Source organism: Nicotiana attenuata, unplaced genomic scaffold (genome assembly GCF_001879085.1).
Source record: "Nicotiana attenuata strain UT unplaced genomic scaffold, NIATTr2, whole genome shotgun sequence".
Taxonomy (NCBI): domain Eukaryota; kingdom Viridiplantae; phylum Streptophyta; class Magnoliopsida; order Solanales; family Solanaceae; genus Nicotiana; species Nicotiana attenuata.
In genome coordinates, this window is record NW_017671701.1 from 74,114 (window position 1) to 89,555 (window position 15,442).

Below are 15,442 nucleotides of genomic sequence, written 5' to 3' on the forward strand. Positions count from 1 at the left end.
TAACTTAAAATTATTAAAAATGAATACGCTAGAAAAGTTTAGACGCACTTTATATATTAGTCCATGTGTTCATACCCGGATCTTGGATTTATATGTTTAAATAATAAAAGTATTATGTGCGCATTCCACGTCTTTCTGCCTTTAAATTTAAAATAATTATATTATAACCATGTGTACATTCCGTACCTTGGTTTAATATTTAACCTCAAGGAAGTACCTTGTGTGCGTACCGCATCTCGGTGAACACAATTAAAAAAATATATATAATAATTAATTAAGCGGTAATAAATAAGCCATAATCAATAAAATACAAGAATAGCTAAAAATTAATTTAAGGGGTGCCTTACACCTTCCCCTCGGTCAGCAGAATTCCTTACTCAGTTGTCTGTTTTCGTAGACCATAAATTAGGAGTCAAATCTTCCTTTTGATAAGGGATTCAATAAAAGGTGACTTGGAACACCAAAACTCAATTCCAAGTGGCGACTCTAAATAATAAATAATCCCTTTTCAAAACGTCACTTCAATTGGAAAAACTCTTCTAACTCAACCACGTAATAGGGTTGTGTGGAAAAAAAAAGAGGTGTGACAAGGGGTCTAGGTATATAGAGGCTGGATTTAAAGAATGAGGCTTTACTGGCAGGATTAGCATGGAGGGTTTCCATTCGTCTACACAATTATGGGCACACACTCTTATACACAAATATAAGAACAAACGTGTTGTAGCAAACTCCTCCAACACTTGGCACAACATTATTAAAGGCTGGGAAAAATGCCAACATGGAATACAATGGAATTTAGGTAGAAATTCTAGATTAAATTTCTGGACGGAGGCATGGATTGTTCCAAACACCACTATACGCTCCTTACTAATTGGTCCCGTCCCTTTAGACCATACTAGGCGCAATGTTGCAACTTATAGAGATCAAAACAATTGGAATTGGGCAGATATACCTTTTTCTCTTCCAGATACTATCACAAACCAAATAAATAGGATCAATGTACCAATCTACACAGACAAAGTTGACACTATCTATTGGGGACTCTCCAATCATGGCAAATTCACTGCCAAATCTATGTATTCCAACCTCCTACAACAGGAATTAAACTCACAAGTACACACAACTCCTTACAATTGGATTTGGAAGATTCAAATACCACTCAAAATAAAAGTATTTCTTTGGCTTATAATGCATGATAGATTACCAACAACAAAATACCTAAACCACATAGGAGTAACATTCAATGATCAATATCAAATATGTCACACACATCCAGAATCTACCAACCATCTCTTTCTGCGTTGTCCCAACATAATTCATATATGGCATGAACTGGGAATAACTCACATTACTGACATTATACTTCCGCACTCTCACCCATCACAGTGGTTAATGAAACTACTAAACAAAAAGCTCAACCAAATGCCACACCATATTAATGCTCAAACTTTTAGATCATACACATTATGGCATATTTGGCTCAATCGTAACAATAATTAACAATATAAAACAACGTCTTTCGATTAAACTAATTAGCAACAATGCACTGGAATTTACTTATTTCGTTGCAAATATGCCATTTCAAAAAAATTATATACTGCAAAAATATTAAATGGATACCCCCTAAACCAAATTACTATAAACTAAACACGGATGGGGCAGCTTCAACATCAACTCACAAAGCAGGTATAGGGGGTGCCATACGAGACTGTCATGGACACTGGATTAGAGGGTTTGCTGGTAACTTGGACAATGCCAACACCATCCAAGCAGAACTTAAGGCCCTATTCCATGGATTGGAATTGGCGCATACACACAACTTGGTTCCACTGGAAATAAACATTGATGCTCTAGAGGTACTAAAAATGTTACAAAATGATAACATCGTTTATGCTAACATAAAGCTGACTGCAGGTATCTCCTGGACCAACTGCATAGTGCGATCATAGCACACACCTACAGGGAAGGCAATGAGGTGGCTGATGGTTTAGCTAAAGCAGGATGCAACTTTCCATCTACAGATAAACCATTTATTTTTGAAGAACCACCGGATTTTGTCAATACTTTTTTGCAAAAGGACCAAGCTGGAGTAACTCGTACTAGGAAGATAACATGCTTGTCGCACCAACTGGAAGACGTGGATCAGGACATTTTTGATAACCACTCAAACGATCTGGAATGGCAGCTTCTAATAGCCCCATTGTAATGGACAATTATCATAGGATAGCTAGTGCTAGCATTTCTATTTCTCACATATCAAACAACTATCATGCAAATGCGTACGCATCTTCCTCTTCTGTAGTTCCTCTATTTATGTTTAATGCAATTTATCTTTCTCACCAAAAAAAAAAAAAATTAAAATGATTTGAATTACTCAATCCATCAATTTTGAAATACTTTGGTTGCGATTAGTGACCACAAACCTTTTCAGTCAAAATGGAAAAAGAAATTTAATACATATATAAATTATTGCCGCCACTAAATCTCACTTTTGGGGCAGACTTTTTAAAGTCGCAATGAAAGCCCTTACATTAGCGTGATTAAAAGAGTCGCCACAAACCGCAATTTCTTGTAGTAATTTATTTACACAATCAAGTCACTAGCTAATTAAGTTATATCTTTTAATAGATATTAATTAATATATTTCCAAGATAATTAGTTGCTTTTATAGATTAAATTTACTGTTTAGAAAAAAATATTACATTGCTAGTATATATAACTTCATCCAAATAAATAAACTTTTTAAATAGCATATATCCTACGAGATTTCACAAGATTTATCAATGCTCTGTTTAGGAATGGTTTTCTAGCAAAATCAAATATTTTCTTTAATTTGAAAAAAAAAATCAAAATATATCAAACTTTGATCCTCTTAGTAGTTATAGAAAAGGCAAAAGGGCAAATTTTTTGATATTTGGCTAAATTGAGAACTTGTCTCTTCGTAGTTGTTCACACTATGGCTTCTCCTAGAATTACAGAATTACAGATCTCTATAGTTAATTAATTTTGTTGTTTCTTCCTTATTCGCAATAAAATTAATAGGTTAGAATTTTATGTATTTTTTTTTTATTTTTGCAATAAAATTGAATAGGTTACGAGAAATTCACACCATAGAATTAATTACACGATTGTAATAAGTGGTGGACATATTCAAAAACAATTCAAGCAATTAGCAAAATACACTTGATATACTGAAGTTCCATACCAATGGAAAACATCCTCCATTTTTACCTTTTGATATCAATTATTTTGTCTATTCTGTTTTTTGTTTTGGGCAATACAAAATCTCTATCACCCCTTAACTCCACTTATATTATGCAAGCTAGAGAAAGATTTATGTCTATTGATCCATTTAAGCTTCAAGATCCTCCAATGCCATCCTATAGTTTTATTATTTTCCATCGTGATGTATTTGAAAAATCAAATTTCAAAGACTAATCGCTCGATCTCAAGCTAGAGCAAGTCATTTAGCTTCAATTCTTGAATCCAAAAATGGTGCAAATGCAAATATCTCAACGAAACAAGATGCACAAGGAGGTATAATGCGCGAACTTGTCCCAAAATCAACGGATACTCACTACGCAAGTGGTGAGTATGTTGCATCTTTTTTGATAGGCAGCCAAATGATCAAAATTACTTGCTAATAGACACTGGAAGTGATTTAGTTTGGTGGCAATGTGGACCATGTGAGGCAAACAAGTGCTACAAACAAAATCAGCCTCTATATGATTCTACTACATCCAAAACATTTCGAAAAGTTGATTGCTATCGACGAGGTTCAGATTGCATGACTATTGACCCGGCCTTTCACTGTGATCTAGGTAGTTTTGAGTGTATCTATGATGTGGAATACCAAGATAGATCAATAACAAAAGGTTTTATAGCAGATGATGTAATTACTTTTGTTTTAGACCAAAGACCAATTAGGGTTACCTTTGGATGTAGCAAAAATCAATTAACTGGTGAAAAGAATTTCAGTGCTTCCGCTTCTGGGATTGTTGGACTTGGGCATGATGCATTTTCAGTAGCTGGATATTCTTTACCTTCTCAATTTGGGGCGAACCTCATGTCCATGTGTCTACCGAGTTTTTATTCGGGAAAGGGATCTATATTGAGTTTCCATATAAGCAAGTTGCCAAGAGCAACATCAGCAAAATTGTTACCAAATTATAGGTACCCTTCTTTTTATTTTGTGAACCTTTATAAAGTTTTTATTAATGATAGGGAAGTTCAGGTAAATCCCTCGTGGTGGAATTTTAAGCAAGATATGATGGGTGGAATTTTCGTGGATACAGGAACAACTTTTACCTATTTTCCTCATGATTTTTATGTCATATTTCGTTACATTTTTAGAGCTGAAGTACGAGATATTCCTATGGTTGAAAATCCAGTTGGACCTTTTGATACTTGCTATAAAGAAGATCCAATTGGTCGCGATTTATACTTTCCTGCTGTGAAGTTGTACTTTGGCAGCGTAAACTCCAGTACAATGCTGTTTCTGGCACAAAAACGAGTTGTTGTGAACTATCGTGGGCTCTACTGTTTGGCTTTTATTGGATGGAATAGAGACCAGTCAGTATTAGGCATGTATCAACTCCAAGGTGTAGGATTAACTTTTGATACTTCAGAAAATACATTGTCCTTTGACATAGATGCATGTGATTAAGTACAATAAAATTTCTTTATGTTGCAATCTAAAGGTGCATCAATTAAATTCACTACAATTACAGCTAGTATATGCCTTTCTGTATCGTTTCATGAATCTAAAGCTAAACTTCTTTTTTTTATGCTGACAAGCTTCCATTTGTAGCTAGCATAACCATTCACATCCACTTGATTGTGAAATCCAATTGAACTAATAGTATAAAAACGTTAATACAATTTCATAATCGGTTGTCCAAGTGGGGTTCTAAAATCTAAAATATTCTTTTTGGTTGAGTTTATGCGATTTAAGCATTGGCACATACACATGATATGATACAGAACATGGCACGAATGAGAAATTTGAGAAATCTAGAAGACGTAACTGGTAAAGTTACCGCCATGTAACTAGGAGGTCACAGCTTCGAGCCGTGGAAGCAACCTCTTATAGAATGCAGGGTAAGGTTGCGTACGATAGACCCTTGTGGTCCGATCCTTCCCGGACCTGCGCACAGCGGGAGCTTAGTGCACTGGGCTGCCCTTTTTTAGAACGAGCAACGCCTTGCAAGATGTAATGGTAATAGAATTTCACTATCATAGAATAGGAGTGGCGCAAAAAAGATTTAGTCAATAATGAACGTTATTTTATCTTAAGGCCCAAACTCATATCATGTGTCCTCTGATCATATGGCGTGCCAAGTCATATCCAAAAGTCAAATTGGTGCAATGACTTAAAAGAAATAATCATCAAGTGGAAGAGTTTGTTTACAGCAAAACTATATCTCTTCCAAAACTATAGATAAAAAAGGGCAGCCCAGTGCACTAAGCTTCCTCTATGCGCGGGGTCCGGGGAAGGGCCGGACCACAAGGGTCTATTGTATGCAGCTTTATCCTGCATTTTGCAAGAGGCTATTTTCACGGCTCAAACCCGTGACCTCCTGGTCATATGGCAGCAAGATAAAGGTCTTCAATAAAACTAAAAGACACATAAAAGTGCACAAGAAAAGCAAGAGAAAATAATGAAACATATATAGTCCATTTTATATTGAATTTGAACAACCCTTTAAGTTGTTAAAATTTGAACTTTTGTATACTTCAATCACATGCATCTAAGTCGAAAGTCAAAGTGTTCTCTGAAGTATCAAAAGTTAATCCTACTGCTTGGAGTTGATTAGAGCCTAATAATGTTAATTCTTTATCCCATCCTTTAAAAGCTAGACAATACTGATCACCTATGAGAAGTACAACTCGTTCTTGCGCCAGAAACAACATTGAACCGGGACTTTTACTGCCAAAGTACAACTTCACAACAGGAAAGTACACTTCACTACCATCGATGTCTTGGTAACAAGTGTCGAAATCTTCGATTGGATTATCAACCATTTGAAGATATTCTACCTGCGATCTAAATATATCGCGAAATAAGATGTAGAAATCTTGAGGAAAATGTGTAATGGTGGTCCCTGTATCCACGATGACTCCACCATTAAAGTTTTTACCAAATTGCCACCATGATGGTTTCACTGGAACTTCCTTATCATCAATAACGATTGCATAAAGATCAACAAAATGCAATTGAGGTAACCTGTAATTTGGTATTAATTTTGCCATTCTTGCTCCTGGCCACGGGGCTTTATTGAAACTGAGGATAGATGATTCTCCTGAATCAAAACTTGGTAGACAAAAAGCAAACAACGTCGCGTTAAGTTGTGATGGTAAAGAATATCCACCTGGATCATTCGTGTTTACTCTACGACTAAGGCCAACAATCCCAGAATATGCACCACTAAACATAACTTTCCCACCGTTTTGATTTTTTCCACATCCAAATAAAATCCTCTGTGATTTATGGTCTGAAGTAAAAGTAATCACCTCAGACGCCATGAAACCTACTGATTGGATACCACTTGCGTATGGTATATCATAGCGACAATAACGCAGTTCTTCAACACATGTAAAAGCTGGATCCTCAGTGATACAACTCGAATTATCTTTAGTGCAATCAACTTTTTGGAAAGTTTTTGATGCAGTAGAATCATATATAGGATGATATATTTGCTTATAACATCGACTACATGGTCCACATTGCCACCAAACCAAATCAGTGCCAGTGTCTACTAGCAAATAACTTCTGCTGAAATCGCTACCAATTAAAAAAGACGCGACAAGCTCACCTTCTGCGCTGTGTGTAGTCGTTAACCCTGTGGCTGGTCCACGAACAATCCCTTCTTTAACATTGTTAGCATTTTCAAAAACCGAAGCCAAATAACTTGCTCTAGTATGCCCTCGAGCAAGACGAGCTCTGAGCATGGAGTCGTAGTCCTTGAAGTTTGATTTTTCAAATACATCGCGATGGTAAAGAGTAAAAGTATAAGATGGCATTGGAGGATCTGGAAGATTGGATGAATCAATAGACATAAATTCTTTTCTAGTTTGCATAATAGAAGTGTAGTTAAGGGGTATTAAAATTGGTTTTTCATTGCCAGAAACTACAAAAAGAATTGAGAAAATCATTGACATCAAAAGATAAATATAGATGAAATTTTCCATTAGCATAAAAAGGATGATGTTGTGCTTATTTTTCTTGATTTGGGTTGATATTTGTGCACTACTCCTAATTGTAGTCATCTATATATAAATTTAATACAGATTCAAAGAGATTTGATTGATTTGTTTGGTAGCTATTTGATTTTGGTTAAACATTAATTATTTTTCCATGAAATAATCTGAAATAGAGCATGAAATCTCATAAGATATTTTCAAATTAATAAGTAGATCTAACATCTATATTATTTGGGATTACTTATTAATGTAGCCATCACAATAAGAATTTTTGCTGTATTAAACATCAATTAGCTAATTAAGGAGCAGAAAATTACGCTTGATGGACCTTTTTAGAACCACCATTTAAATTTTTTTCCCGGCAAGAAAAGTCTTGGGAAAGTAGCATCTGGGTAGAATTTGGGAAGTGCTCTTAGTAATCGCCAGAACTTTCCAATATAACATTTTGAGATTGCCATGTTTTGTGGCAAATCTTGGTGATCAACATATGAAAATTCTGGCTATTATTTACGCCAAACCAATAGATGTATGGCATGTGTTTGCAAATTCACTTCCACAATCAATTACTGCATATTTTTACTTCATAAAATCACTTGACCGTGGCAAGTAAATTTGGTTTGATGTAAGCACCTAGGGTGGATAAATATTTACCTATAAAGAATTCTGGACGTATCACTAAGATTGTCAAGAAGGAAATTCTAATTTTAATGTCATTTTTGTTTTAAATAGTTTTAATTATCTTGTATAATTAGAACACATATTTTTTATTCCACAATCTATCTTGCATAAAATAATATATAAATTACAAATATATTATACCACTATATTAGTAATACACATTTGGTTTGTCGTACTGATCCCTACATAACTGATATTCGGCATAAAGTATGCATATTTTTATGTATATTACCTCGCATTTTGCTCATGTATCGTAGATTTTAGATTTGTGGTATTTCTCTTGGTAGGAATCATCCAGATGCAATTTGGGACGAAGGTGCGCGAATTGGAGCGAAAATGGGAAGAAAAGGGAAAAGTGCACATTGTAGCGCCACAGGCAGCGTGGGGCGCCACATGTGGCGCTCAAAACAGAATGTTCAAAAAACTCAGCGCCCCACGCTACCCTGGGCGCTAATGACGTGAAGTTGTCCTATTTCGACGGGGAATGGGTTATTTCGATCCCAAGGCGCCCATAACTCATATAAAAGCAAACCTAAACCTATTTTGGCAAGGAGGACGCTACTTAGAGAGGAAAAAAAGTACGAAACACTCGGGAGCACGGATTAGATCAATTCTTCCGTTCTTCTTCTAGTATACATTGATTTTATATGTTAAAACATTATTTTTGATGATTATATGAATATAAGTGGCTAAGAACCTTATTATTCTAGGGTCATGGGTGCTACATGAATGTTTACGTTTGAAGTTTAAATTGATGAGTTTGATTTTATCATATTGGGTTGTGTAACTACCCAGCCGGTCGTTTCATGAGTTACAACCCCATTTTCTCCATTTCTATTTCTATATTGTTCAGCTACATTTTATCGTATCGTGTTGGTTGGTTCGGGTTCGGAGTAGTTTTGGAGGGATATGAGACACTTAGTCTCTTATGTTGGCCATTGATTTACCCAAAAGTCAACCGAAAGTTGACTTATGGGTAAATGATCTCGGAATCGGGTTTTTATGGTTTCGATAGCTTCGTTAGGTGATTTGGCACTTAGGAGCTTTATCATAATATATTTTGGAGGTCCGTGGTAGATTTAGGCTTGAATTGGCGAAATTGATATTTTGGCATTTTCCGGTTGGTAGTGGAAATTTTGATATCAGGGTCGGATTGGAATTCCGTAAATTGGAGTAGGTCCGTTGTGTCACTTGTGACGTGTGTGCAAAATTTTAGGTCATTTGGATGAGGTTTGATAGGTTTATCGGTTGCGAAATTCGGAAGTGTTGAAATCCTTAGGCTTGAATCCGAGGGTGATTCGATATTTTGATGTTGTTTTGAGTGTTCCGAAGGTTGGAATAAGTTTGAATAGTGTTATGTGACTTGTTGGCATGTTTGTTTGAGGTCCCGAAGGCCTCAGGATGGATTTGGATGGTTGGGGGAAGGTTTGGAATTGGAGTGGAGTTGCGGAATTTTTCTGCTTCTGTTGTTTCCACACCTGCGGATTGGGGACTGCAGGTGCGATGATCGCAGACGCGTGATGATGGCTGTAGGAGCGGACTTAGTCGTAGGAGCGGATGGTTAACCGCTCCTGCGAGCCCGCAGGTGCGAGGCCTGGGACGCAGGTGCGGAAGTTGGTTCCCTTAAGTGAAAACCGCAGAAGCGGTAGCGCAGGTACGCTTATGGGACCGCAGGTGCGGAATCCCTGGAGCATAAACTATAAAAGCTTCCCTTCGCGATTTTCAGCCTTATTTCACCATTTGTGTACGGACTTGGAGCTTTTTTAGAGGATTTGAAGAGGGATTCGAAGGGTATCGATTGGAGGTAAGGTTTTTGAACTCAATATTCGATTCTATGGTGATTTCTAACTGATTAGACATGAAATTAGTGGAATTTAAAGGTTAAAATTGGAGAATTAGGGCTTGAAATTGGAGAGTTTAAATTGGGGATTTGAGGGACCATTTGAGGTCCGATTTTGATGTTCTTGGTATGTATAGACTCGTGGGAGGATAAGGATTCTAGTGATATAATTTTTATCGAATTCCGAGATGTGGGACCGGGGGTCGGGTTTGGCCAATTTCGGGATTTTCGAGTTGATTTGATTATTTTTGCTTGGGCTTTGTTCCTTTAGCCTATATTGATGTTATGATTCTGATTTTGGATAGATTCGGGGCGAGTTGAGGCCGAGTCGAGAGGCAAGGGCATCGCGGAGTAGAATTTCATCTGGTTTGAGGTAAGTAACGATTGTAAATCTAGACCTGAGGGTATGAAACCCCGAAATTTCGTACTGTTTTGGTAAATGAGGTGACGCACATGCTAGGTGACGGGCTTGTGGGCATGAACCGGTAGGGATTGTGACTAGGTCCGTCCCGTAGTAACTGTAGAGTTGCTTATCTTGACAACCTCTATATGATATCTATCTGTTTTAGAAATTAATCTATCAATTTGGGCTGAATGCCATGTTTGGGGCCTTGTGCTGAACTGTTTGTACCCTCAGGGGTATTTTACTACTTTCCTCACACTGTTTTGATTCGAAAGCATATCCTCAGTCATGATTTCTACCTGTTTACTTTTGATTTAGTTTCAATACTCTGTTTTAGAATATTTGATAGTTGATTGGACTGAGTTCCCTAATTTTTCACTGAAATGCCCGAGTAGCTGTGAGGTTGATGACTGAGAGGCCGAGGGCAGGATAGTGAGGATTATATATATATATATATATATATATATATATATATATATATATATATATATATATATATATATATATATATATATATATATATATATATGGATTAGGCTGCACGCCGCAGCGATATTTATATGTATATGGATCGGGCTGCACACCGCAACGATATAACGCTTGGGCTGTAGGAGCCCTTCCGGAGTTTGCAAACCCCCAGTGGGCACAGTCGACTATATATATTTCCGGATCGGACTGCACGCCGCAGCGGTTATTATTATGAGATATCTATTGAGCGGGAGTGCTGAGGGTGAGTGCTGATTGATGAGAGTTGAGTCACGAGTGACTAAGAGACTTGCCCGAGAGGCTATATATATATGAGTGATACTTTGTTCGAGGGGCTTGTTTATGAACTTACTATTTTCACGCTTCATTTATGCTGAGCCTCTATTCAAAAGTATTGAACAAATTAATTTTCATTGAAACTGGAGTTTTACGAGATGTTTGGGAACTGAACTACGGATTTGACTTTGATATTTCTATTGAGATTCTATGTTAGATTAAGTATATGATTTAAATGTTCGTCACTGCACTCAGCCTTTATTTACTTTGGTTACTTACTGAGTTGGCGTACTCACGTTACTCCCTGCATCTTGTGTGCAGATTCAGGTGCTCGAGCATCGGAGTGAGAGCTTCCAACAGCTTCTGAGTACTTCCGGAGATAGCAAGGTAGCTGCACGGCATTCGCAGCCCTGCCTTTCTCCATCCTTTCCTTAGTGTTATTTATTTCAGTCTTTTCTTGTAATGAGTAGACAGTACTGGACCGTATCTTAGTAGCTCGTGACTAGTGACACCAGGATCAGGCTGTGTGGATGTATTTGCGTATTTATTTTCTTTCGCGTATTCTGTTATATTAAATGATAGACTTGTGTTCATAACTGATTTGGAACTAAATTTACAAAAGACCTTTATGTATTAGTGTTGAATCGGCTTGCCTAGTACTGTGATAGGCGCCATCACGACCGGGGTGGTTTGGGGTCGTGACAAGTTGTTATTAGAGCCTAGGTTACATAGGTCTCACGGGTCATGAGCCATTTTAGTAGAGTCTCACGGATCGGTACGGAGACGTCTGTACTTATCCTCGGGAGACTGCAGAACCTTTAGAAAAAACTTCACATTCTTGAAATTCCTATCGTGCGAATCTATTGATTCTAGTACTAAACTTCTGTTATTCTATTCTCTCACAGATGGTGAGGACACGTGCTACCAGTCAGGACGGACGACCACTAGTTAGGGCCACTAGAGGCCGAGGTCGCGGTCGAGGCCGTGGTAGGGGCAGGGGTGTGGCCCGTACAGGAGATGGGGCAGCACCTGCAGATCTACCAGCGGCCCCTGTTCATGACCAGATTCCAGTGGGGGATGCTCCAGCGGGGCCAGCTCAGGCACCCGCTGTGCCTATTGTTATTCCGGGTCTTCAGGAGACCTTAGCTCAGATCTTGACCGTGTGCACTAGTCTTGCTCAGGCGGTCGCATTTTCTACTACAACAACCACTTCTCAAGCTGGGGGAGGCACTCAGACTCCCGCCGCCCGCACCCGAGCTGGTTGTTTAGGGATTATAGACGCCGGAGGCACCACTAGCCTAGCCGGTTGCACCTGCTCAGGGTTTTGTAGTACCAGTTATGCTTGAGGACGAGCAGCGTCGATTGGAGAGATTTGGTAGACTTCAGCTCGTCATGATGTTTGGTTGGTTCCTACGGATAGAGAGACGATCAAGAGGTTCGTTGATGGCCTCACATATCAGCTTCGGATTCTCATGACCAGAGAGAGGGTGCCAGGTGCTACTTTTGAGGAGGTTGTTGATATTGCCCGCAAGATTGAGCCAGTTCGTCGCCAGGAGCGAGATAAGAGGGAGGCCAAGAGGCCTCGGGTATCTGGTAGTTTTGGTTGTGTTCCTTCGAGAGATCAGTTTCAGTACGACAGAGGCCGCCCATTCAGGCATGCTCAGTCAGCTCGCCCACTTTATCGTGGGGCATCATCGGGCCATGGTTCTCACAGTTCTCATCAGGGCCACTCATCACTTAGTGTCCTACCAGCCTAGAGTTCTTCCCGTACTCTATCAGTTCAGGGCTCTTCCATGCCAGGTCCTTCTACTGGTCATTCTGGTGTTAGGGGTTCCCTTCAGTCCCCATTTCCCGCACTAGGGAGTTGTTATAAGTGTGGAGAGTTTTGACATATGAGGAGGCAGTGTCGTCATCTTCTTGAGGGTCCATCTTAGTAGAGGAGTCAGCCCTCGACTTCAGCTCCAGTTACTTCACCGCCCACCCAGGCAGCTAGGGGTGGGGATCAGTCAGCTAGGGGTCGCCCTAAAGGGGGAGGCCGATCAGGTGGCAGTCAGGCCCGTTTCTATGCCCTCCCAGCCAGACCAGACGTCGTTGCTTCAGATGCGGTGATTACAGGTATTATCTTAGTTTGCCACAGAGATGCCTCTATGTTATTTGATCCTGGTTCCACCTTTTCCTATGTGCCATCATATTTTGCTCGTTATTTGGATATGCCTCGTGATTCTCTTGTTTCCTCTGTTCGTGTATCTACTCTGGTGGGCGATACTATTGTTGTGGACTGCGTATCTCGGTCGTGTGTGGTGACGATTGGGGGTCTGGAGACCCAAGTGGACCTTTTGTTGCTGTGTATGATGGACTTTGATGTGATATTAGGCATGGATGGCTATCTCCGTGTCGGGCTATATTGGACTGTCATGCTAAGACAGTGACGTTGGCTATGCCGGGTGTACCACAAATTGAGTGGCGAGGTTCAACTGATTTTGCCCCCAATAGGTTGATTTTGTTTTTGAAGGCCCAGCGGATTGTTGGGAAAGGTTGTCTATCATATTTAGCCTTTGTGAGGGACGTCGGTGTAGAGACTCCTAGTATTGATTCTGTTCCAGTAGTGAGGGACTTTCCCGATATGTTTTCTGCAGACCTGCCGGGCATGCCACCGGACAGGGATATTGACTTTGGTATTGATCTGGTGCCGGGCACGTAGCCCATCTATATTCCACCATATCATATGGCACCGGCAGAGTTGAAAGAGCAGCTTAAGGAACTCCTTGATTAGGGGTTTATTCGGCCTAGTGTGTCGCCTTGGGTGCGCCTGTTCTATTTGTTAAGAAGAAGGATGTCACGATGAGGATGTGCATAGATTACAGGCAGTTGAACAAAGTTAGAATCAAGAACAAGTATCATTTGCCTCGTATTGATGATTTATTTGACCAGCTTCAGGGAGCGAGGGTGTTCTCCAAGATTGATCTCCGGTCAGGGTATCACCAGTTAAAGATCAGGGACTCGGATATTCTTAAGACGGCTTTCAGGACCCGATATGGTCATTATGAGTTCCTTGTGATGTCCTTTGGTTTGACTAATGGCCCAACAACATTCATGCATTTGATGAACAGTGTGTTTCGGCCTTATCTCGACTCGTTTGTCATCGTATTCATTGATGATATTCTGGTGTACTCGCGTAGCCAAGAGGAGCACGCGGAGCATTTGAAAGTGGTATTGCTGCGCGAGGGAGGAGAAGCTTTATGAAAAGTTCTCCAAGTGTGAATTTTGGCTCAGTTCAGCGGCTTTCCTGGGGCACGTGGTGTCCAGCGAGGGTATTCAGGTTGATCCGAAGAAGATAGAGGCGGTTCAGAGTTGGCCCAGACCGTCCTCAGCCACAGAGATTCGCAGCTTTCTTGGGTTGGCGGGTTATTACCGTCGGTTCGTTCAGGGATTTTCGTCTATTGCATCACCCTTGACCAAGTTGACTCAAAAGGGTGCTCTATTCAGGTGGTCGGATGAGTACGAGGCGAGCTTTCAGAAGCTCAAGACTGCCTTGACTACATCTCCAGTGTTAGTTTTGCCTTCAGCTTTAGGTTCATATACAGTGTATTATGATTCTTCGAGAGTTGGTATTAGGTGTGTGTTGATGCAGGAGGGTAGAGTGATTGCTTATGCTTCTCATCAATTGAAGCCCCATGAGAAGAACTACCCTGTTCATGATCTAGAGTTGGCCGCCATTGTTCACGCGTTGAAGATTTGGAGGCATTATCTGTATGCTGTGTCTTGTGAGGTGTTTACTGATCATCGTAGCCTCCAGCACTTGTTCACGCAGAAGGATCTCAATTTGAGGCAGCGGAGATGGTTGGAGCAGCTAAAGGACTATGATATCACTATCTTGTACCATTCGGGGAAGGCCAATGTAATGGCAGATACATTGAGTATCAAGGCAGTGATTATGGGCAGTTTGGCATATATTCTTGTTGGGGAGAGACCTCTTGCAGTTGATGTTCAGGCTTTGGCCAATCGGTTCGTGAGGTTGGATATTTCGGAGCCTAGTAGGGTCTTAGCTTGTGTGATTTCTCGGTCTTTCTTGTTTGATCGCATCAGAGAGCGCCAATATGATGATCCTCATTTACTTGTCCTTAAAGATAGAGTTCAGCACGACGATGCCAGAGATGTGACTATTGGTGATGATAGAGTATTAAGGATGCAGGGCCGGATATGTGTGCCCAATGTGGATGGGCTTCGGGAGTTGATTCTGGAGGAGGCCCACATCTCGCGGTATTCCATCCATCCGGGTGCCGCAAAGATGTATCAGGATTTGAGACAGCATTACTAGAATGAAAAAGGATATTGTGGGATTTGTAGCTCGGTGTCTCAATTGTCAGCAGGTAAAATATGAGCATCAGAGACCGGGTGGCTTGCTTCAGTGGTTAGATATTCCAGAGTGGAAGTGGGAGCGGATCACCATGGACTTTGTAGTTGGTCTCCCACGGACTTTGAAGAAGTTCGATGCTATTTGGGTGATTGTGGATCGGCTGACCAAGTCCGCGCACTTCTTTCATGTGTGTACTACC

At 40.0% G+C, this 15,442-nt stretch overlaps 2 protein-coding genes across 2 annotated transcripts; one reads left to right on the forward strand and one right to left on the reverse strand.

Moving 5' to 3' along the window:
- Positions 1-3,492: 3,492 nt before the first annotated feature.
- LOC109209762 (protein ASPARTIC PROTEASE IN GUARD CELL 2-like) lies at positions 3,493-4,666 on the forward strand. The gene is made up of 2 exons (XM_019373089.1): positions 3,493-3,537; positions 3,620-4,666. The coding sequence occupies exons 1-2, from the start codon at positions 3,493-3,495 to the stop codon at positions 4,664-4,666; spliced, it is 1,092 nt and encodes a 363-aa protein (XP_019228634.1).
- Positions 4,667-5,736: 1,070 nt separating this feature from the next.
- On the reverse strand, positions 5,737-7,059 carry LOC109209763 (protein ASPARTIC PROTEASE IN GUARD CELL 1-like). Its single transcript, XM_019373090.1, has one exon. It carries the CDS (start codon positions 7,057-7,059, stop codon positions 5,737-5,739), a length of 1,323 nt encoding a protein of 440 aa, XP_019228635.1.
- Positions 7,060-15,442: the final 8,383 nt, after the last annotated feature.

Bases quoted from the DNA above. Each gene is read 5' to 3' on its own strand.
- LOC109209762 (XM_019373089.1), top strand. From the start codon at position 3,493: ATGGTGCAAATGCAAATATCTCAACGAAACAAGATGCACAAGGAG. The intron at 3,538-3,619 runs GTATAATGCGCG...TTTGATAGGCAG, and splicing joins GAAACAAGATGCACAAGGAG to CCAAATGATCAAAATTACTT.
- LOC109209763 (XM_019373090.1), bottom strand. From the start codon at position 7,059: ATGTCTATTGATTCATCCAATCTTCCAGATCCTCCAATGCCATCTTAT.